The 25,836-nt window shown below is 31.2% G+C and overlaps 1 protein-coding gene across 1 annotated transcript; it reads left to right on the top strand.

Annotated features, from left to right (window-relative positions):
* Positions 1–2,209: 2,209 nt before the first annotated feature.
* LOC145292156 (pyridoxal phosphate phosphatase PHOSPHO2-like) lies at positions 2,210–16,907 on the top strand. Its single transcript, XM_080138296.1, has 3 exons — positions 2,210–2,293; positions 12,817–12,900; positions 14,509–16,907. The coding sequence occupies exons 2-3, from the start codon at positions 12,847–12,849 to the stop codon at positions 15,232–15,234; spliced, it is 780 nt and encodes a 259-aa protein (XP_079994422.1). The 5' UTR covers positions 2,210–2,293; positions 12,817–12,846; the 3' UTR covers positions 15,235–16,907.
* The last annotated feature ends 8,929 nt before the right edge of the window (positions 16,908–25,836 follow it).

Below are 25,836 nucleotides of genomic sequence, written 5' to 3'. Positions count from 1 at the left end.
TACAAAAAAGGGGTCTCTAATCGAGAAGCTAATTCTGGAATTAATTGTATCGAATGGAATGACAAAGTAAAATTTATCATACAAACAAAAGTAACACATAAAACGGGAAAATATACATTGTCCCTTTTTAAAATAATGATACAGAAAAACAGTCTTACTTGATATGCAAAACCTGAAAGAAAAGAAACATGCAAAAAGGGATCTTTTAAAAATATTATCTCTCTTTCAGTACATTTCTTTGAGAGGCACTCTCTCAATCTTCTAAAACCTTCTTGTTCTAATGTTTTTTCCCCCTCTTTTAAAATAAAAATGTCCTGATGAGAAGAGAATTTCGGTAGAATTGTCTTCCTTAAGTTACTTTCATCGAGAACATGTGTGCCAATAATCTGGCCATCTTCTTGTCTGACAGACCGGCAGATTTAATTTCTGTTTCTTACCAAAAAACATCTAAAAAAACCAACCGGTATCTTTCATTAGTCCTTTGAGCCTAGTAGTTTCCCAGTTGGTAAAACCTTGTTGTCTTATAATTAGCTGAGAATGAAATTGTAGCGTCAACGTCACGTTTAACGCTAAAAAACAGTTTTTTTGATGGAGCTCGTGAAGCCTAGCACTCTTTTAGTAATGCCGGCTAACTTGAAACTGAGGGGAATGGGCAAAAAACCCTTCCTTCCTCACCCCCACCGCTGCCAGTCCTGGCAAGTCAAGAAGAGGTGAATGCTGGGATAGTTACCGATGATGAGAAGCAAAGAATCTCAGTGCCACTGCCACCCTCATCAGGCCAAAAAATGTAGGCATTCTACTTAACAAAGCCAAAAAAGGACTGAACCCCACTCTGCCTCCTTGCACCGCTTGATGGCTGCTGGGATTAAAAAAATAAAACCTGTCAATACCCCTAACCCCAAAAAACAAAACATTAACTCCTTAACCCTAACCAAAAAAAAAACCCCACAAAAACAAAACCCCAAAACAGAACTCTAATCCTAAACCTAACTCCTAACCCAAAAACAAAACCCTAACTCCCAAACAAAATCCTAAACCTAATCCCAAAACAAAACCCTAACTCCCCCCAAAACTCTAATTCTAAACATAATCAATACCCCCCTCCAAAAAAACGGTGTGTACGGTGCAATACTGCATTAGTTTTTAATCATGCAAAAAAAATAAACAAAAAATAAAATGTTTCTACTTATTTATACAAAAATAAAGCAATTTATTCATGAAGCTTACGATAAGTTGTTATGTTTAATTCATTGGCTTTTTTTTTTAAATGGTAATTAGTATTTAATAAATGTTATTTTATGTTTTCAAGCGTTTTGTAGTTTGATCGGGCTTTCTAGCGTTTTTAAGATTTGTTTGGCGCTCGGCATATTTCGGTTTACATCAGGTGCCGGTCGAATTCGAGCCGAGCGGAGATTTACATTAACCTTCTCTACCACCAATGACTTTTTATCTGAAAGTACGTCCTTTAAACTCCTTGGCCTAACGCTCTGAGGAAACAGGAGTTGGAACAATTACATCAAGAGTATCGCCAAGACCGCTGCGAAGAAGGTAGGTTCTCTCTACCGTGCTAGAAAGATACTAATGCCCGAAAGTATCCTATACCTCTATAAGGCCACCATTCGCCCATGTATGGAGTATTGTTGTCATATTTGGGCTGGTGCATCTACCACTAGTCTCTCGCTCCTAGACAAGGTTCAAAAGAGAGTCGCCAATCTGATAGCTCCTGTCCCATCGACGAAATGTTGCATCCCTCTGCCTTTTCTACAAGTACTTTAACGGTGAATGCTCTGACGAACTGCAAGCACTTGTGCCCCCTCGACGTAAATACCCCGACAAACCCGACAAGCAGCTAAATCCCACTCCTTCACAATAGAGATCTCTAGATGTAAGAGAGCCTTCTACTCCAGTAGTTTCTTCCTCAGGACAGCTAAACTTTGGAATTCCCTGCCGGTTCCCTGCTTCCCCAACTGTACTGACATGCAGAAGTTCAAGTGCAACGTGAACCAACATCTTGCTGCCCAACTCCCTACACAGTACCCCTGATGCCCATGCCCCTGTTAGTAGCCCCCTACAACAAAATGGCAATATGCCTTGTTTGGGGTGAAAATGTAATAATAAAAAATAAATAAATTCGATTCGTAATATGCGCCAGTACAAGCGTTTGTAAAATAAGGGAGAGATGTTATATATAAATTGGGTGAACTTTTTCGTTTCATTTCGTTCGTACGAGTTGAAGTTTTTAAGTCAACCGAGGTTGTTAGTGAATGTCGAAACGAACCAACAACCGATCAAGGTAAATATACAATTGAATTAACTATCGACTTTAAACGTTGTAAAATATTTTGATTACGTGCAATCTTCAAAATACCTTTTATTTTAATTTAAAACTCTGGTGACCATTTTAAAAGTTAATTCGCTAAATAAAATAAAATAAACACCGTTTCAGTTGCATAGAAACGAAGTCTTTGAAAAAACGAATAAAGAATAAAGAAAACAAGCGAAACATGGAATATTGTAATTTTATTTGGAAAAGAAAAAAATTTGCGTTAAAAATTCCTCAAAATTGTACAATAAATTTTAAGTCTTTTATATTGAAAAAAAAATTGTGTTTAATGCAAATCGAAGTTGTTTAATTGTGTCAAAGAAAAATTTAAACTTCAGTTAGTCGTTCCATTACGCGAACATTAAAATCTGTGTTTTAAATAAGATGGATTTGTTAATTCGGTGTTGATAGAAATATTTTTGTAATTTTAAATATGCAAGAATAAATATCAAACAAAGCATAAAAGTACGTGAATGCAGATGAATTTATGAAAGTTTGGACATACGTGTACATACATTTTTAGCGTCCCAAATTCTATTGACGATTTGCACTTTTAAAATTACATTGGTCTTTTCTTCTTTTTTATTTTTACAATTTATTGTAAAATTTTGATACTTATGCACTTTTGTTACCGTGCTGAAATTATAACGTTATTTTGAAAGCCATTTTAACATGGGGGAGGGAGGGTGTTTTGTAACTATTCTGTGCTTTCACCTAACAATTTAATGATAAAAAAGATATCGTCGCGAAGCATTTAACCTGCAAAAACTATTTAAAAATAGCGCGGTAACAAAAATGCATAAGCACCCCCCCCCCAAAAAAAATACCCATCACATTGAAATATAAGATGCCACAAAGTAGGAATATTGATAAACATTTAATGCCAATTATTAAGAGAAATTCAGTATTCTTTATTTTTGTGTTTCTAACGAATTTGAACCAAAACCAAATCGAATTTTTCCAAACTAAACTTACAACTTAATTTTTTTACGACCTGCCCCAACGTAGTATAAACACCCCCAACAACCCATGTTAAGGACGGCTTTCGAGGTTGTGGGAGTGGTTATTCCGAAAGCCGTTCTTAACATGGGAAGATGGGGGTTTACGCTGGGGCAGTGGAGCGGGGCAGAGGGGCACATCGTAAGAATTTACCAAAATAAGTAAACAACAAAACAAACAAACAAAACACACACAAACAGTTAAATTTAAATTCAGGTACGTGTGCAGTTTACGGACCATGCCTGAAATATAATAACTTTATTTAGAAAGCCATTCTTAATATTTGGAGAGGGGGGGCTTTTTAACTATTCTGCACTTTTACCTAGCTATTAGATAAACCAAATATATTTGTAAAAATTGAATTTGACTTGAAAATTTTATTAAAAAAAAAAAAATAGCACAGTCCGTAAATTCACCCGTGAGTTTCTTAGGCTGGTTTCTTATGTACCAACTCGTAAACACATATACGGTTACAAACAATGAGGTCGCGGTCATGTCTTTAAGTTTATGTTTTGGGTCGCCTGATAAATTAGTCACGAGAGCTACTGTTCTATTTTCTTGCTTTGTTGTGCCGTTTTTCCTTATTTCTTCATTTTATACCATTTTCACCTGTGCCATTATTACCGTGAATCTGTCAAAATAAACCCCTTAAATTCTGTAAAATAAAATTCGGATTCAGCATTTTATAGAAGTATTCAATCACGGCGAAATTGAATATGTAAAAAGATGCTTAACTTAGGAAAATGAGAAAAACGGAGCATTTCTTTTACAATAGCCAGCAACAATAAATATATAAATAAAAATAAAATACGGGAAAGAAAGAAACGCAACAAATAATGGTTACCAAAGGTAAAGAAAAGTTGCTCTTCTACCGACCTGGATAATTTTTTTGTGTTTTAACTTTTTATTTTTAATTCGTTTATTTACTTTGAAACAAAAATAGTGTCAAGTCTGTGTAAGAACGAAAAAAAAAAAAATCTAAAAAAGGTCAATTTTTACGACGTGTCCCAGCATATAAACACCCCAACTTCCCCGTGTTAAGAACGGCTTTCGGAATACCCCCAAGCTCCCCATGTTAAGAACGGCTTTCGAGGTTGAGGGGTGTTTATTCCGAAAGCCGTTCTTAACATGGGGAGGTTGGAGTGCTTTGCTGGGGCACTGTGGGGGGCAGTCACGTCGTAAAAATTGACAAAACAAAAAAAAAATGGCGGTTTCCTTATAGCCATTTGGACCCTCGATAATCGCTCAAAAATCGAAAATTGGATTTGTTGTACAATAGACCGAGGTACGAAAACGAGGTTTATATATAAAAAAATAAAAAAAAAATAATAATAATAAACGAACACATAACTGTTAATAAAAGGCAATATAAGTTACTCTTCTGCCAAGTTGGATAAATTTTAGTGTTCTTACTTACTTTAAAATGTTTATTCAATTCGAATAGCAAGTAATTGCCAGCGTTACATGAGAACAAGAAAAAAATGACCACGGCTTTTTGAAGTCTCGATAGTGATGTAAAAATAAAGAATAAGGAAAAATACTGGTAAAAATCCGTCCAATAAATCGTGGGAAAATGTATAATGTCCCTCCTGTATTTTCTTTAATTTTCGATTTTGGAGCATTATCATTGGTTCAAATGGCTATAACGAAACTGCTACATTTTTCGTTCTAACTCAATAGACTTGTTACTACTTTTCCAAAATAAATATACGCTTTAAAATAAGTTTTAACAATATTCAACCAGGTAGAAGAGTAGGTACGTCCAACGCGCGCCACAGTTTCACCCCTCTATATGTAACACAATGTAATTGTAATTAATTGAATATTATCATCCTAACTTTTTTTCTATTTAAATGAAAAAGCTTCAAAGAAACTGCTAATATGTTTTTAAATTTTACAGCATACAAAAATAATGAAAATGCGAGACAAAAATCATGCTTCCATTATTGACTCTTTAAAACAACATTTCTATGTAATGACGTTTTTGAAGCCATAGACACACCCATGTTTTAAAAATCTAGCAAAATCTTCCTGAAATTTTCGATATTTATTCATTCCTTCCCTCATTTTCCCCTCTGATTTTGACCTTAATAGGATTAAAAATCAAGACATTTCATGCAAATGTAATATGCACAAACTGCAGCACAATATCTGAGGTGTGTTATAGGCCTATTATCTTTCCACTTCCTCGATAATCGTAGATTCCTATATTTTTTCTGCTGAGAGTTCACTGCCAAAATCGGTTAAAATCAATGAAAGTAGTAAAATCTTTTCTCTCTAATAAATTCCTCCTTCCCCCGCCACCACTTACACCGTTTCAGGATTGTTCACAAGGGACAGTTATGAAGGAACGCCGGTTTGAGTTTTCTTTACTTCGTAGTTGCTTAAAAAAAACCTGGAATGGAATTTTAACGTTCCTTTTCGTTCTATGCTTTCTACTGGGTGAAACGCACAATGGACTTAACCGAATCGAAGGGTTATTTATGCCATTTTTTTTCTTTCGCTTTTCACTGTGTTTTTTTGTTTGTTTTTTCGAACACGTTCATCATTTTTGCTTTTTGTTTTCCGATTTCTTTTTTAAAGAAGTTTTACGTTTGTTCGCTGTTTTTTTTTGTTTTTTTTGTTTTTGGTTTTTTCTTTTCTTTTTGGAGTTTTGGTTTCACCGATTTTTTTTTTTTTTTTTTTTTTTAAGAAGTTTAACTGTTTTTTTTTTCTTTTAATATTTAAACAGGGTTGTTACTTCGCTTATTCTTTACTCTACCCCCACCCCCTTACACACACACCTCCATACAACCGGGCAGCGCCGGGTACCCCCCCCCCCGCTAGTTATTAAATAAACTTACATAATAAAAATAGGTTTCGTTAAATATATTCTAAGAAGAGTAACTTATCTTGCCTTTGGTAGAATTTATATGTTGTGTATTTATTTGGCATTTTTTTACAACCTGCCCCAGCGTAGTATAAACACCCCCAACCACCCCATGTTAAGAACGGCTTTCGAGGTTGGGGGAGGGGTGTTTATTCCGAAAATCGTTCTTAACATGGGGAGGTTGGGGTGTTTATAATACGCTGGGGCACGTCATAAAAACTTACCTTTTATTTTATTTCCATTTCTTTTTTGTTTTGTTGGCTATCGTAAAAAGTGCCCGAAAATGAAATTCTATTTTTTCCGTGTTTGGGTATGTAATATATACATATACACACACACACACACCCGTCCCTTTTCGGCATTGGTAAAAAAGGTACCCCCTTAAAGAAAAGAAAAGAAAAAAATACTTTCATTAACCTTTGAAGACTAGAATGGTAATACAAGAAACAGTCTAAAATATACTGGGGTGGGGGTACTTGTGCAGGTTAATGATGTTTTTAAAAAACGCATTTCAGGTGAAAACATTGCATGCTTATGTGTCATGTCTAAATTAGTATAAATTCCCAAAATTATGAAAAATGATACGATAGCAAAATAATTACAAGGAAACAGAATTTATTGAGTTTTTATTGTATGTTTTTAATGTGGAAGACCAATTATGTATAACAGACCGACTTATTCCCTTTGTTTTTAAATAAAGGTCTGTCATTTTTTTCAACACAAAATATCAGACTGTTATTGTGAATGATATTTTTTGTTAAAAATTTATCCAGCAGCACATAATTTTTGTAATGCATGCTAATCAGGACATGCCACGTTTGCAGTGAATCCCTACTCTAAAGTTTTTTTTTTTTTTTTTTTTTTTTTTTTCAGAATGTTGGCATTTACACACACACATACAAAAAGTATATATATATAAAAAGATGATCAAATATCTACCCCCCCCCATTGACTGCATGGGGACAAAGGGTAAAATAAACCCCCATCACCACCACCGCCAAAAGTTTTTCCTATTAGGAAAGTTTTTTTTAGATAAATATCTGCTATTTGCCTTAATTATTTAGGAATAGAAACTAGAATATTTTTTTCTGGTTTGAATTGAACTATTATTTCATTCACTAGGAGTTCTCACACAGGTTATGTGTTGGTGTCGGTTGGCACTAACCCTATTTGGGTTTAACTTGCTTCCTCTAAAGGAGGAAGTTTCATGGGAGTATGAAATTCACAAGCGGTCTCCAGTCACATGTATATCTCTATTTATTTGAAGAATGATACTTTAAAAAACAAAATATTTTAATTTATGAAATAAATGACATTATTATTTGTAGTAGTATTTTATGAACATAAAAATGACACTTTTTAAGTATTTTTATTGTCATTATTATCGTTATTATTGGGTTTATTATTATTGCTGTTGTTGTTGCTTTTGTTATTCGATCTGAAAACACGCACAAATTATTAGTATTCTTATCGACAATTAATCAGAAAATCGTACGCGTTCTTCTCTCATGGAGAAAATTGTTGAAGACGTGTTACCTGTAGGTGACTTGTGTTTTTTGGAGTACTCTAACAAAGACATTCGGCGCTTCTACAGAATTGGGACGAGATTTTCGGAAATTGTAAAACTGAATTTCACATGAAAACAATGGTATCTATGTATTCCTCATATTTTTACGATGATTATAGCCAGAAATTACGAAATTTGATAAGATAGAAAAATTTTTATTAAAGAAAATAAAAATAAAATTTGATGAAAATGATCGTAAAACACAGAGTTCAACAGGGAGGTAATTTTCTGTTTGAATTAAACAAAGATGGCGGCAATTTTTCACCTACTAACACGATTAAAGTTGTTTTTTTAATAATTCAGTAATATCCAGGTAATTTTGACTGCATAATTTGAAAGCTGTCATTGTAACTCATTAGAGTTGACAAAAGAATAAGTTGAAACCATTGATTTTTATCTGAAAACTCCATTTATCGATTACAAAATTTCGTTCCAATAATGTAGAAGCACCAGACAGGTTGTTAGAAACAAATGACAGAATTAAGACTCTTGAATGGTTAGCGAAACATGGCCTAATTGCAAATCCCAGCATTTACAATAAGTGTACCCATCCATGTTAGATGTTCTTACAAAAGAGAGATGCAACGAAATGTAGAGATGGCTAATGTTGGGCTTGTCTCAAATGCAAAAAAAAAAACTGAAACTGTGCGTGCTGGCTTCTTCTTTGGCCATGCTCATTTAACACTTAATCAGATACTAGAGGTAATTTATTGGTGGTCAATAGAGGAGTCACAAGTACATGTCATGAAAAAGACAGTTGTTTGACCACGAAGTCTCCAATACTGGTGGGGAGAACTTGAATGCCTACTGAGGAGAACTTGAATGCCTACTAGACACTATCCTCGAGTGTCTAAGGTCTCTCTGTACACGGGTTTGCCAGAACAGTCTGGCATGAGGATACTTTTCCCTGGAAGTAAACCCTGACCAAATATTCAAAATAACATAGTATTCGCAGCCCAAATAAGATCTCCTCACTACGGCTACCCCACTGCTTTTCTGAGGAATGGTGCACTTTCTCCAAGTGATATTACCTCAAGTAATAGCACGAATCTGGATACTCCACCAGGCTAGATAAATTCTTGTCCTGGAATCCAGTAAGAGATGAGACCAACATGAAAGATATACTACAACGTATAAAAATGTTTAATTTGGGAGAGGAAAATTATGTTCTCAATTTCTTTACTCAGTGCTTGAGAGATAAAGACCTTAAATGGAACATTCCAATATCTATGTATCTCATATAGAGTTCAAGTGTTAGCCCCAGGTCGTGGGCCCCTTGATTTCTGAGAACTTCGACTGAAGTAAAATAAAAAAAAAAGTATGATTTCCTTTGCGAAATTTATGCTATGTTCCTTGTTGATAACCTTCTTCAGATGGGTGGTCCCAATCAGACAATTGAAATAGATGAAAGCAAATTTATGTGGAGGAAATATCGCCGTGGACGATACAAAGAAGGACAATGGGTATGGTGGAATGAGGAACGAATGTAACAATGATAATACCAGTGAAATCGAGAGATGTGGAAACCCTACATGGAACATGTATAGTAACAGATAGTTGGCGAATGTGTAATGCCCTTCCTAACCACTTTATAGTGGAGCATAAATATATTTTTGTAGGTCCGTATGATCCAACAGCCCATACTAATACAATCGGAGGGACCTGGAGCACTAGTAAGGTAAAACTGAGAGCCATGGAAGGTATGAGCTTGGGAAATTTCAATAGTTACCTACAGGAATATTTCTTTGGTGTCAAAGAATTAAATGCAATTTCTATAACAATATAATGTACTGGACTCGACATTATTATGCAGTTTAAATTTGGTTTAATTTGCTATTTAATTACTAAATTTGTTTTTCATAGTTTTGAAACTGTAAAAAAAAAATCCATATTTTTTAACCTTTTTTATGTGTATTTGTGAACAGAACAATTCATAAAATATATATTTTTTTAAAAATATCATTATTTAAATAAATAACAATTAAATTATTAATAATTAATAAATATGTGATTATATTGTTTGAAATTTTAAAAGTCCTGTGTATTGTTTAAAATAAATAAAGTGTGTATTATTAAAAGAAAGAAGTTCTGTTCTTCTAAGTTAAAACTGTTTCCATAGTAACATACCACTGATTAGTGAACTTTCATTCCTTTTATGTGCTATGGAGTTAGAGAGTATTTTGCCAATCTTGTCTTGAGGAAGATGCCGGATTACCACAATTTTCATTGATTTCAGAATTTTCTTCATTTTAATTTAATTCAATAAATGTTCAAATAATTCATTTGTGTGTTATCTGTATTACTTTAGTTTATTTACGCGAAACTTTGACATTTTCAGATAGGGTTTTGATTTGTCTCCCCTTGTTCTGGAAGAAGTTCTTCCAAAAACAAACAAATAAAAAAAAAATTGTCCAAAATATACGAGTGCATAAAAAAGTAAGTATAGCTTGGGTTCAATGATTCTTTTGGCGCTTCTTAAAATTTCAACTTTAACTATTTATGAACCAAAAAAATAAATAAAAACAATAATAATTTGGTCAAAAGTATAAACGCAAAAAGGAGCAAAAACAAATTTACAACAAATAACTTTCATCAAACGCAAGAAAATTTACTTTTGTATCGAACTGCATAGTTTGTCCAAATTACGAAATTAAATCCGCTAGAATATATTTCAATTCCTTCGTAAACAAATCAGCTGTTTTATTTATTTATTTTTGTCAATAGTTGAAAAGGAAAAAAATTCTTGACTTTATAAAATTCTTTCAAATTTTGGAAACATTTTAATTGCAGAATAGTGTGAGAAATCCCACATTGGTTTACTCTTGGCAGAATGAAAGAAAGACAACAAAAATCACAACAGGCTCACCTTTAAATTTCAACGGAAACTCTTAAATTAAGATGATCCCACATTTCAAAAAAGATGGGCCATCTTTAGCTATCTGCTCGATAGAGCGAATAACGCCCGTAACGGGTAACAGTTCATGGATTTCTTCGGTAGTTGCTGGATACGGTTCTTTATGTTGTTTGAAGAATTATTGCGACATTAATGAATTAAAGTAGCTGTCTTTGGAGTTCATGGTGAATTGCGTCCGGACAGCAGACAAGGGGGAGTCAAACTGTAAACTTTTATAATTGTCACAGAGAGACATTTTTTTTTTTTTACATGGGGGTCACCACTTATCAAGGCCCGAAGGCCACTCAGGGATAAGGGTTATTGCGTGTACAGTAATCAATGAGATAGTATTGTAGTAATCATTAGTATTAAGGGTTTTGATAGTGTCTTACTTAAGGGGGCGGTTTGTCAGGAGTTTGTTTATGTTGGACTTGAAGATGTCCAAGTTGTAGTCAGGTGGGAAACAGGCAAGCGGCAGAGAGTTCCACTGGCGTGCAGTTCTAAGAAAGAAGCTTTGCTCATGGAATCAACATTTGGATTTAGGCACAGATAAAGAGTGGGGGAAATTATTGATAGTAGTTTCAGCCAGACGGGTGTTTCTCGTGAAAGATTGGCGAGGGGGGGACGAGGGATTGGAGCTCAGACGAGCACCTGCCATGGAAATAACGATAAAACAAAGACAGGCTCGCAACGTCTCTTCTGTGGGAGAGAGGTTGCAGGGAAGAGAAAAGGGCATCCCCCCACTAAACCACAAAGTCTATTTTGTACTCTGTCAAGGCAGGATAGGCTGTTTTTAGCAGCTCCTTCCCAGATGTGGCAGCAGTACTCTATCCTTGGACGTACTTGGCTTTTATACAGATAGAGAATTGCATCAGTAGTGAGATATCTTCTGGAGCGATAGAAGGATCCCACCATTTTCCCAGCGTCCCTGGCAACAGATTTGATGTACGTGTTCTATTTCATAATATATAAGAAAAAAATTCCATCCGAAGAAGCAGCACAAGTGCCAATGATATATTTCGCCCAACATCGTGCATAAGTGTTTTCAAATAAAGGTAACATTTCACCCCACTGCAGGGCTATTAATTATGTCTTAGAGAGACAAAAATACTCAAGGTTCCATGCCTCAAAAATAAGGAGAATGAGTTTCACGGCTTCACTCAATTACCATTTTTGCTGAAACTGAAAAAGGGCGCTTACTAACAAGAACCCATCTGATTGGTCCAAACAAAAGCATGAGCAGTCAAACCAACCAATGAGGTGCCTGCTTATTTTTGCAGAATTTTCAACAATAGAAAGCCATTTCGAAATTTAATCAAGTTAAGACTGAAAGTTTGGTAATAATTTTAGCTGTTAAAACAATATAGACTAAACTAAAAAACTAGAGAAAGTTTCCTAACAAAATTGAGGACATATGCAGAATAGGGACAGCATTATCGTCTGCATATTTCAGACAGGTTACATAAATCACCGGAAGGTGCCAAAACACTTAGTCAATTAAATCACAGCAGCTGATAATTGGCAAAAGTATCTCTTGCTTATTAAATTTTTTTACTATATCTTTTGTTTATGAAATTGTTAGGTGAAAGTACATAACAGATAAAAAAAAATCTGTTTCCATGTTAAGAAAATCTTTCTAAATAATAACAGCATTTCAGCATGGTTCGTAATCTGTACAAGTATCTTTTCATTGACAATGATTGTTAATGTTTTTAAATATAATTATCTCTTAATTTTTAACTGTTTGCTAGCATTTTAAATACATAAATTGTTTTCTTTAAAATAAACACGAAATTGTCATTCGACACCTTCCGGTGCTTTACTTAACCTTCTCTGAATATGCCGACAATAATGCGATCCCTATTTTGCATAAGTACCCAATTTTGTTCAGTTTACTGATGAAATGATACACATTAATCTTATGTTGAAAAAAGAAATTGCTATTAAAAAGTTGGTTAAAAAAAATAGAATTGGAAAAAAAAAAAATATTTAAAGTAAAGACTCCCGGGCAACTTGTACAGCTAGTATTCATATTTTAATTTAAAAAAGAAAGAAACAACAAAATATTGAAATAAATTTTGTTTCCTAATAATGTATGCTCTTTTTTTTTGTTTTCGTTGTAAATATGTGATTTTTTATTTATTTATTTTATTTATTTTTTTTAGGTTCGTTTCGTTTGTTGAATCTGCTATTTAATGCCAACCGAAGTTAATTGTGTAAATGCCGAAACGAAACAATACTCAGTCGAGGTAAAACAGTTTTCATTTTATCATTGGCGTTATTCAGTGTTAAAATCATAAATAAATAAATGCTAAGTATTTTTTTTATTTTTGTTTAATAATCTAATAACAATTTGAAATTAAAAAAAAACAAAAAAACACATAAGTAAAATATGAGTGGAGGGACGTCTATGTCCGCCATAAGATGTATTACATTTTTAAATTTAACATTTCAAAAACAATAATGATGGAATCTTGGAATAGAGGTTGCAGCACATCATTAAAACACATTTTATATTTCGTTATTTGTAAATTATTGTTGATTAATCAGCAGCAGTTAATGTTTGCCACCAATCACTATCAAGGATTTGTCTCATGTGACTGAAATTAACCAATTAAGGATAATCATTTGAAATTGAAGAAAAACTGCTCTGAATATATATATTTGCCAATTTTACAATATTTTTTAGTATCTGTTGTGATGCTATGGTTTATTTTTTTCTGTCCTGAGCCAGTAAAGAAGAAATCCATTTACAATTTTTATTTTTGTCTATTGGGGATTTTATTTCAAAGATTTTATTGAATTTATTTTTGAGCGAACTATAATTCAGTAGAACCCCGAAATACATTTTTTATCAGCTTACGATGTGGAATACAATGTTTTTCCGATGTTATTTATAATAGTAATTGTCTGTATTTTTGAGATGAGGTGTTTTCATTTATTGAGATTGTCGGACTGACTTCCTCATCTTGGTTGTTATAGTCAGCAACTATGTCCCAGAGCCTAGCTGGAGTCCGAACACGGTACCCCGTAATAATAATAAAGGGTTGGGTTCGAGACTCCTAACAAACGATTCCCCAGTTCGATACAAAACACCTGATGAAGGCTGGAGGGCAAAACGGCCGGAACGTTGTGACTATAACAACCAAGATGAGGAAGTCAGTCTGACAATCTCAGTTATTTATAATGTTGTATTATATTCTGTACTGTATCTTGTTACTAATTTTTAATATGTACTGTATAAAATTTTGCTTAGGCCCCTGCCATACGATGATTTTACCTTACGATCCCAACCTCGGAATGGATTAATGCCATATCTGGGGTTCTGCTGTAAAACAAAAAAAATACACAATAAGAAAGTTTTCCACTTTAAAAAAATACTTGCCTTCCCGTGAGGAAAAAATTCAAATCTCCTAATAATAAACCATTAAAATGTTGTCAACTTGGCAAATATTTGTGTTATAAACAGTTTTGTTATTTTTTTAATTTTTTTAATTTATTTTCAATATTTACAGCAGACATTTTTGCTTCAATTTCAAATGATTGGTTAATTTGAGTCCATGTGAGACAAATCTTTGATCATAATTGGCGGCAAGTATAAAATTGCTGCCTTCAACTTTGGCTAGGATCAAAGTATAGTATCTGTTTTAATACTACGCTTCATCTTTACATGTCAACATTTAAAAAATGTGTACAGTTGTATCCCCCCTCTCATTGAGAAAACGTTTTTAAAATTTATTTAGCAAACAATAAGTTGTCCACTGTTGAATGCATTTGCCATGAGATGCTAGTCATGTCTGTTATTGTTTTGAATTGATTGTTTTGTAATATTTAATAATTTCTTCCTTTCTAATTAGATGACAAAGAGTTTGCTGTTGGTGTTTGACTTTGACCATTCCCTCATTGATGACAACAGTGACTATTATGTGACGAAACTTGTGTCGCCAATTCCTGCCGAGATCAAGGAGAGCTACAACAACCAATGTTGGGTCTATTACATGGGTGCTGTGTTCGAACACCTCCACAAGCAAGGGATCACCCCCGAACAGATTTTCAAATGTATGAACGAAATCCCCTTCATAGCTGGGATGAAGGATCTGTTGCACTTTATGAACCGAGACAATGTCGAACTGATTATCATCTCCGATGCCAACTCTGTCTTCATCAAGCAGATTCTCCAAAATGCTGCACTTGATGACCTCTTTTCTGCCACCTTCACCAACCCAGCCGAATTTGATTCTTCGGGTTGCCTACGAGTGCACTGTTACCACAAACAAGACTGGTGCAAACTGAGTACGACAAACTTATGCAAAGGAACTATCTTGCAAGATTATTTGAAACAACGCCAGACAGAAGGGGTTACATTCTCTCATGTTGCCTATGTTGGCGATGGCAGTTATGATCTTTGCCCCTGTCTCACTCTCTCAGAAAACGACTTTGTCTTCCCCAGGACTGACTTTTCTCTGTGGAAGAAAATAAAACGTATGCAAAAAGAAGGGAAAGACGATTCTTTGAAAGCTAAAGTTGTTCCTTGGACGACTGGGCTTGACATATTAGAGACCGTCAAACCAATTGTGTCCTAATGTTTGAAGCAACAAAAACAAGAAACAAAATTAGACGATCACCTCAAAGACGAAAATCAATTTCTAAACTGCAAAAATCTCTATTGGAAGTTTATTGAATCTCTGAATTTATGATGCTTTTTGATTTACAAAAAACAAAACAATAACAAAAGAGAACTACATGTAAATTCGGCACCCCATTTATCAATGCAGTTGAAAGGAATGTATTTAGCATGACACTATATCCTGACGTCACTCGGAATTTACTAAATCAAAATAATTTAAGAGGCTTTATCTTTATATGTCAGCATTAAATAAATGTGTAAAGTTGTATTAAACCTATTTTTAAAAAAACTAAATTGCAGAAAATTCTTTTCTATACATACCCATCATGGAATGAAGATGTCATATTCTAAAAAAATCAAAATTGATCAAGTATTTTTTTATTTATAGAAAATCATTTCTTAATGCGATTTTAATAGGAAATTATAGCCATGATGAGGTTGATTTTGATCTCTATAATCTGATTGGAGTTGTCTTCTCTTTGTTTATAAAACATGACAGATCAAAACATAATGTTATCGCTTACTTATAAATTTGAATTTCTTTAACCCCCCCCCCCAAAAAAAAAACCTTGATCAATTTACGTAATTTTTGTAATATGGCATGTTCTTCCTGTGAAGGGTATGTACATCAAAGTTTTAAAAACATTTTTCTGTATTTTTGTTTTGAAAATAAGTTTAATTCTAAATTAGAATCTAATTTAAAAATTTCTTTGCACTTTTTTTTTTTTTTCACACAATCATTAATGTGATTCCTAAGCATGAAACGTTTTTTGATATTTCTCTGCACTAATAATTTATTGTTGTAAGGTTTTAAAAACTAAATCCATAACGGATTTTTTTCTCTCAGTGATATATTTTGGGAAGAAATTATTATAGCACTTGTACAGCACTTTTTTAGAAATAATGGAATAAATTTAGAAATAAGGCTAAATTAATAAAGACATGATAAAATATTTTATAGGATTTTATACAAACATAGCATGGCTGCACATTCCAGAACATGTTTCAGTCGTATAAACTCAGCATCCTCAAGCCAACAAAAAGGCCCATTATGCTTTCATATTGTAGATACAAACTGCTATTTTTTAGACCTGACGATGTGTGATTTTATTAAAAATATGGCTGAAAACATGTTTTGAAATGTGTAACTGTTATATTTGTATAAACATAATTCTATTTATTATTGAGTATTGTTATATAAATACAGTAAAGATTCACCAGATTTTCATTCTTTTGATGCAAACCTTACCTTGGATTACTATATATACTAGCTGTACCCTCCTGGCCACACATTGCTATGCTGAGTCTGGGTGACGTGCAAACACACACACGCACAAACGTACCCACACTATTCAAATAGTCAAGAATAGAGAGTTTAAAGGCTTCAAAATCACACATAAAGAGATTATGAAGTATGTAAACTCAAATTTTGGTTATGATTAAATGTTAGTCAAGCAATATAGTTACTGTGTAAGATTTCAGCAAAATTCCAGGTCTCGGTCATATTAATCGCTTGATGCTTTTTAAAAAATTTTGTTTTTATTTGGTATATAAAGAGAAATTTAGTCAAATCTTCCTTTTATTTTTAAAAGTACGATTATCTAGCTTAAGAAAAAAAAAAAGAAATAATGGTTTATGAGCATGTGTCGAAAAACAGTATTTAATAACCTATATGATTCATGTAAACACCAAAGATTTTAGCATGGTAGCATAACTGTATAAGAACAATTAACAGCTACGGTATATTCAATATAAAAAATAAAAATTCTTGGTTTATGAACCTGTCTTGATGTATCGCAGTTGGTTAATGTTTGTATTTGTTTTTTTTTTATTTAAACGATTGCCTCTTGTAGAGAATGATGCCAATTTGAACAGTTATTTTAGTAAGATGTAGATTCTGGGAGAATAAATTGTCAGCTCTTCGCCAATGAGATTTGGCAGAATGTGAGAAGGGAGAGTTTATTATTTTTGAATTGGAAATGGAAAGATTGTTATATCTATGTTAATAAGGCTGAAACCCTATATCTGTAATAAGTGCACAAGTCCTCCCAGTGATGCCTGGGGATGGTAGGAGGACTTGTTATTTAGAGGGAAAAATAGTAACCACTTCCTCTGAAGATGGTTGCGATTGTGATGATGTTGCTCCTAGGATGAAATGTAGGATTTTTATATAACGACTAAATGTGTCTAAAATATTGTTCTAAAATTACATAAGATAATGGCTAATAGTCTAAACATAATAAATTTGTATGTGGCATCTGTTGTTGCAATCCTATGGGACTTGTCCAGAAGGGAATTTCTACAATCAAAATATTATATAGGAGATATAGTCTGGGAAGTTTCTTAAACTTTAAAACTATCAAAACAAATATTTTAGTCTTTCGTTGGAAAATTATTTTTGCCAGTAAGTCGATAAATATCCTGCAATTATTAAATCAATTTGCTTTCCACAATAGTTCTAATGTTATTTCAGGGATCATAAGTTGCTTACCATGAAACACTGTTTCAGGATTTAAAAACAAAACAGTGTATTAAATTATGGCTCTCCAGCAGTGTTGATCTAACACCAACTCCCTTAAACACAAAAATAAAAATATTCTGGATATTGGATCTAGTTTTTGGCTCCAGATTAATTAGGCTAATCTATTCATGTTATCAAAAATGCCTTCCTTAAGGTAAACAAAATTATGAGATAATTTTGATATGCTTTAAAGATTCAGCATAAAAAATCAATTTATGTACAATCGTTTCTGAGATTATATTAATTTTATGGATATAGAATCTAATCATCAGCACAGGGAATTGACACCAAGTTAAAATTGAAGAATTGCAGCATAACCAATGTGAGAGCATCAAACAGTTACACATCAAATTCAGGGGTAGAGATAAAGACACATTAAGGTAATTACAGCTCAATTAGTAACTTTCATAAAGCAAACATATCACACATACATTGAAACACATGGAAAATGAAAATTGTTCATATTATAGGCCCATATATAGTATAAGTTAAGAAGATAAAATGTTACATAAAGTAAACATAGGAACTTTATTACAGTATAAAATCAATAAGGGTTACAGAAAGAGGAATAAAGGAGAAACCTCTTTGGACATGGCATTTCAAGCTAAATGCTTCTCACCAGAAGAGAAGAAAAAGTCAGCATTAAATAAACAAAACAAAAAATCATGAAAATCATGATCGTAGACTGATTTTTATTTATTGAATGACAGTAATATATATATATATATATATATATATTAAAAAGAAGAACAATAGAAAGATTTCAGTAATCATGTTTTTAAAACATCCAGTTCTTACAGTTTTGTCATAAATAGCCAACCAAATACAAAGTATCTATCTTGGATTTCGAGTGTGAATCCTCTGAAGGAAAGGCCAATACCATATCCAAAAACAGAATATAAAAAGACAAAAATGATAAAACTGTTTGTATGAAACATGGTATACATTGTTCTTAATTGCATTTACATATATACTTTAATTGATGTGTGTTTTATTAGTAAATATTTTATTAATAAGTTCTTATCGAGTCATCCCCTTGAATAATCACATTCTCCTCACTTTATCCAATTGTTTCAAAGTGTTTTTAATCATCCAATTGACAAACTCAGTAACTTGTATTCTCAAGTGGCTTTCTCAGCTTTAATAAACAGATAAAAATAATTATTTTTACACAAAATTATTAAACAAGAGAACTGCAAACAAATGTCTTAGAACGAGAAAAAAGTTTTTTTACTTTTTAAACAAAAAAAAATTTGAACTCTAATTATTTTTGGTGCATTTTTCCAAATGTTAAAAAGCAAAATTCATTTTCCATCAACAAAGAAAACTTGATTTGTTTTTTGTCTAGAATTCAATCGAACGAAAAAATACAGAAGAATTCCTTATGATGCATGTACTCCTCATAGAATGAAAATGTTATATTCCAAAAATCACGTAAATTGACCAAGTAGTTTTTATTATTATTATTATTATTTACTAAGAAGGTCAAATTTTATGAGAAAGTTAGGATGGTGTGTCTTTTTCCGCCATAAATAAAGGGAGACAACTCAATTTGAACTATCGAGTCAAATAGAGATCAAAATCAACCTTGTAATGGTTACAGTTGTTTCTGTACTATTAATGAAAAAAAAAAATTTTATATAAAAACATTATTTGATCAATTTATATGATTTTTGGAATATTACATTGTCATTAAATGACAGATATGTACATTAGAGATATTTCTGTATTTTTGTTTTTTTAATTAGGTTGACTTCGGCACAACCTTCTTTTTTTTTTTTTTTTTTCTTTTTTTTTTTTCTTTTTTTTTTTTAACTCTGAACATCAAAGGTTTCCAAATGTTTCAAGTTCCATAGAAGTTTTTTCTTTAAATGTTATTTACGTTCTTTTAGTAAAAATAATTTTATTGCACATTCAATCTAAAAAAAGTCAATAGTTCATAAATTAATTCACATATTGATATGGAAAAGAAGTCATTTTGTACTTTAAATTTTTCATGTTAGAACATTTACAAATATTTGTTTATTATTTTGCAAGAATTTAAAAAAAAATTTGAATTAATAAAAAAAAAAAAATTAAAACCTAATGCTTGTCTAAATTATTTAGGGAAAAATTTAGTACACCTGAGTGAAGTCAGATATGGCATGATGTTAAACCCATTCCTTTTACCTGCTGTAATAAGGAACATAATTTACCCTCCACATCCTAACAACATTGTATTCTGTAAATTTCACTTTTTTTTTTTTTAAATCTTACTATTTCATTGAAGAAACTCTAAAAACTTTCAAATCAGGTTGTCTATGAATGTTTATTAAAAAAAAAATGCTAACTATGCATAGTGTGCACAATCTTTTTCAAAGACTACCATCAATGAATGTGCTGGTGGTGTTGAACCAAACAAGTTGCTTTGAATAGGCGAACATACTATTTCCTCAGAATTAACCAGGTTGGCAAAAACCATTTGGAAGATGTGTGCGTGTGTGTGCATAAAAAAAAATTAGGAATTTATGAAAGCCAAATAATTGTTTTTCTTCATTATTAAAAAAAAAAATCACATTATTTAGCCTTCATAAATTTTTAAAATCGTTATTTAAAAACAATATTTTAATATATATAAAGAAAATTTACTAGAATTGTTCAATATAAAATCTTGCTGAAGGTTAACATTTAACAACAAAGCACATATAATTAAACAATGGTCTGGTAAATTACAATGACTAAATTTTTATTCATATTTTTACTTGTCGAATTTCAAAGAAAATCAGTATAACTCCTAACAATTGTTTCATGCAGAAACAAATGAAAGGAATAAATATATAATTATCAGGATCTTTCATTTATGCAGCTCATCAGGCAACTGTTTTCTGTGAGAAATGCATAAAAGTTTTTTCTTTTAACATCTATATATATATATATATATATATATTTAAATGAGTGGGGTTACCAACAATTATATTTTTTATACGTGTCTTAATTATTTGATATTTTCATTTTTCAAAATAATCTTTGGAAATAATTTTAATACGTTTTGGATGCTCTTGTGTCTTTTTAAGCGTCTTCAGAAAATTTGAAAATGTTTTCGCAAAGCCATTTTGAGGATAAATACTTTTCCCCAAGAAGTAAAAAGATGCCGTGTGATATATATATATATATATATAATATTGCTTGAGGCTTTTTCTCTGGAAGTAATCTGATGATCTATTGCTGAGCTAAATGAGCAAAAGATCTTGGTAATTTCATATTCATTCCTGGTTGTTGTTTCTGTGCAAAACAATTGTCAAGAGTTGCATTTTCTTTTCTTTTTTTTTTTTTTTAATTTGACAGGTAAAAATATGAATAAAGACTTGATCATTGGAAATTAAAATATCATTGCTTATATATATATATATATATATATATATATATATATAATATATATAATATATATAATATATATATATATATATATACACACAAACACTTACTGTTGCAAGTAGTAGTAAAATTTAGTGGTAAACTAAGTAAGCGATAAAAGTTTGGTACAAGACGAAAGGTCATGTTAACACAAATTAGTGAAAGACAGATTTATAACCATCTCTGTGGGCCTATACATTAGAACCAAAGTATAAGTGTTTCAGAGAATCTGATAGACAGGGGCAATTTACATTTTTGTCTCAATCCAGAGTGCCCTTTTTGGGAAGCTAGATTTTCTCTGCATTAAAAACTTTGTGTCAAAGTTCACCCTTGTGGGGAAGCAAGCAAATATAGAAAGTATGTAGTTATAACAATATATACAATAGTAGATATAACAATTTGTAATGCTTCCGCTTGAAAGAATATATGTGTTCTATTTGATCGGCAGGTTTAAGTAATAGAGAGAATAGAATGCATCTGACTCTGCTGAAGATAATTCCCACTTTGTATATCCAGAGTTGTGTCCCTTTCTTCCTTTCTATCTGATGGCTTTTCGGTAGCATTCTTGCACGAATTTTAAAGATTTCTTGTTACTTAATGCAGAATAAAGACCATGCTATTATCAGAATTTTTCAGGTAGTTTATATAAAATGGGGAAATGAAAGTTTTGATTTTTAATTTTTTTTTTTTTTTTTGCAAACCTTAACCAAATTTAAGAAAAATATATTATTTTTGTTATTATGAAAAAAATTCAATGAAAAATTAATTGAAAAATGAACACTATCTTTTTTTATTATAATGAAGAAAATGCAGCAATAATTATTGAACAATTCAAGAAAAAACACTTACTGTAAGGTAAGTTTCGTGAATTTATTTTTTGAATAACAAACAACTGAAAACAAACAAACTTTATGATTTTCTTTTTTTCTTAAATTAGGATAAATATTTACTTTTTTATATAATAAACGAATGAGAGAAAATTTCTTTTAAATGATGTTGGCTGCTGCAATTACATTGTCTTGGCATGTTTTGGTATTTAAATTCCAACAGTAGTACGATCCTTGTTCTGCATAAGTACCAATTTTTTTTTTTTTTTTACTTGTAATCTTGTAGGAAATCATTATCTTTAGGTGAGCTAGTATGTTGTGCAGATTGCCAGGTTATAAACCCTTTTTTTCACATATTTTATAATAGTCAGCATCTGATCTCTAATTGTTTAAATTGTGTAGTTCTTGTCCAGAATTCTTCCTATATTAAAACACAAATTATTTTTTTGACGTACATACCCATGATGAAACAAAAATATCATATTCCAAAAGTCATGTTTATTGAACAAGTAGTTTTATTTTTAAATAATAAAATCATATTTTATGAGTATCCAAGAAATGACTCATCCACCATTTTAAAAAAGATGTTGAGAAACAAAGGGAGAGATCTCAACAGTAATTCATACTTGCTAGATTTATGTTGTAATGCCTACAAATTTCCACTAATAACTTAAAATGATTTTCTTTATGAAAATAAAACTAGTTGATCAATTTATATGTTTTTTTGGAATATGATATTTTCGTTTCATCATAGGTACATTATACAGATTTTTCTTTATTTTTGTTTTTTAATATCGAGAGAATTCTGGACAAGAACTACACAATTTTAAACGATGAGAGGTCAGAAGTTGAATATTATAAAATCACAGCATGTGAAAACGAATCTATTGTTTGTAATCAAGCATGTGATGCATTACAATGTAACACTCTTCACTTTCTATGACTGTCTATATTATCTAATCTTCTGTAATATATACTTTAGTGAATTTGATCCCAATCGTAGAGTTTAAGCCATCTGATGATTGCACATGTGCATATGAAAACATGATAATGGTGTGTATATATATATAAGAAAACATCTTTGTATGTGTAATATATATACATTACACCCATTAGCTTTATGTATTCAGGTTTTTCAAAAGTTCTTTTAAACTTTAAAACCAGATTATGAAAGTCCTTAAATCATTAAAGGCAGGTTTTGAAAAATCTTCCAAGATTTACTTTTATGTATTGGCAAATGTGGTTTGTATCATTTAAGTTTAGTTGGGTTTTGGGGGCTGTTTGCTTTTGTTTGTTTTTGTTTTTTTACTCTAACAAACTGAACTGTAAAATTACAAATCTAAATATGAAAAATCAAGTATTTGTTAAATTTTGAATAAAAATAAAAGAATTATCTCCATTACTCTTGATTGGTCTTAAAGTTAAGGCCCATTGTTTTTTTTAAATTGATCACTGCCATAATGGGGAGCATGTTAATCTCAATTTTCTTTTACCTTAAACAATCCTCAGGGTATGTTGATTTATAATCAGTATGAGTTTCACGTCTGCTTTGGATGGGGAAAGTGTAAAAAAAATACCAGACACAGACAAGTTGCATATGCAGGATGTCCACAAAGCCTTTAGACAATTTTATAAATTTATTAATATATTTTCAGAAATGCTATCAAAATAATTCTTCTTGCAATCAGTTATTATTAAAGTTTTAATAATATTACTTTTTTTTTATGTCAAAAATGAACTAGAAAAATGAAATGATTGATTTCCAACCTGTAACAGAGAGACCAGAATTATACGTGATTGCTTTGTGTCAGACAGAAACAAAAATGATAAATGGTTCATAAAGATTTATTCTTGATTAAAGAAGACAGTAGACGTACAGAATTGGCCAAGAATAAATGTTTATGAATTGTTTTTGTTACTGTCTGACACAACACAATTATGCATAATCAATTATTTCATTTTTTCTAATTCATTTCTGAAATAAAAAAGTGATATTATTAATAACACTAATATGTAAAAAGAATTATTTTTATAGCACTTCTTAAAATATATTAATGAATTTATAAAGTTGTCTAGACTGTGCGCACCCTGTGTATGAAATATAAAATGCAGGAAATAGTTTTCAAATAAAACAACTCTCCTTGAATTTGATTAAATAATGATCTCTAATCAAGACTAATCTTGATCAATCCCCACTTTTTTTCTTTTCTTTTTCTTTAGAGTTTTGATTTGTTTGAAGTTTTGATTTATTGGATTTGATAAAAATGATTTATTAGGTTGGTGCAAAAATAATGTTTTTTATTTTTTTATGACATTCAATCATATATAAAAAGACGACATTATTTTTTGCACCAACCTAATAATATTCTGACAAATGGGTCTTCTATTTTTCTTTTTATTCTCTGGTTTAATCTTTAATTTCTTTTTTTTTTTTATATTGATTGAAAACTTAAAAAAAAATTATTTCTTTGATTTAATATATATATATATATATATATATATATATATATATTTATCTACAAAGAAAACTGATTAAATTCTTTCCCCAACTTTTGGATTTTTTTTTTCTTTTTTTTTTTTTTTTGCTGTGTCTAATCTGATGACGGATCTCAAAATTGGTTGCAAATTATTTTTATGTGTGTGTGAACTTTCAGCACATCGAAATAAAGATATTTTTTTTAAACTGTTAATGATTACAAAAATAAAATATTTTTGTTTTCATTTAATACGAAATTATTTGTATAAATCAAATGTTTGATACATTGAAGAAAACAAAAATATATTGAAATAAATATTACATCCATTAAAAAGCTTTCGTTTTCTTTTTTTTGTATTAAAAACAACAAGCCTTATTCTCAGTATTATTTGGATTACTATTTTCATGATGTTTCAGTCAATGTAACCTCTAAAGTTCTTCAAGTGTATCTTGTTGAATCTGCATGAAATTTCAAATGAAACTCTTTAGCATTCAGTCATTCTAAGTTGTATTTTGAGTATCACCCACACTGAAGATTGAACCTTCAACTTCCAGAAGAGTGTAACTTTCAATTAAATTTTACCAGGTACTTTATCCACTACACCATGGATCCTTGTGAACAATTCTAGTATGAATTTTAGACGCCTTAAACATATTTTTTGTTGTTGGATGCACATCTTTACTACTTATCACTATTTTTATTGCTACAGATTAATATATTACACCAACCAACACGTTGGGAAAATAACCCTCAAGATGAGAACAGTAGTCTGAATAATCAAAATAATATGAATTATCAATCCTTATCTTAAATATTCAGAAAACAAATCTTGTCCTTGAGTAATTCATGGCCTTGATAAAGTAGTGATCTCAATATTAATAATTGCAGTGGTTCATAAACAAATAGACATATCAAAATGTATTAAACAAATGAAGATTATATTTTGAATTTTAAAAAATTATATATATGAACAAATGATTAATAAAACATGTTAAAAAACATCTTGAAAAAGAGTTAAAAACATATTTAATTTTAAAAAGGAAGTACAAGATAAGTGGATAGTCCTTAATCCGCAGAGTTTCGAAGAAATACTCTCCTTCTCATCAGAGGGCAGAAATTAGCAAAATGCGGGATCGGATTTTGCATGTAAAAGTATTTAATGAAACAACAAGTAAGTCAGAGATCTTACTTGGTTAAAAAAAGGGTGAGGTAAGGGGAATAGGAGGTAAAAGAAAAAATAATAAAAAGATTTCACATGAATGGATAGTCCGGTAAAGGATAAAAAATCCAAGAATGGTAAAATCCAAACACGGTCGAATTAAAAACTTCCAACCACAAGT

This window comes from Euprymna scolopes, chromosome 13, assembly GCF_053919585.1.
Source record: "Euprymna scolopes isolate OS-2025 chromosome 13, ASM5391958v1, whole genome shotgun sequence".
In the NCBI taxonomy this organism is placed as follows: domain Eukaryota; kingdom Metazoa; phylum Mollusca; class Cephalopoda; order Sepiida; family Sepiolidae; genus Euprymna; species Euprymna scolopes.
This window is presented reverse-complemented; position numbering and strand designations above follow the sequence as displayed.

What these genes read in the sequence shown, in the direction of transcription:
- LOC145292156 (XM_080138296.1), top strand. Translation starts at nt 12,847, where the DNA reads ATGCCAACCGAAGTTAATTGTGTAAATGCCGAAACGAAACAATACTCA. An exon ending in CGAAACAATACTCAGTCGAG is followed by an intron (nt 12,901 to 14,508) that starts GTAAAACAGTTT and finishes CTTTCTAATTAG; the next exon opens with ATGACAAAGAGTTTGCTGTT.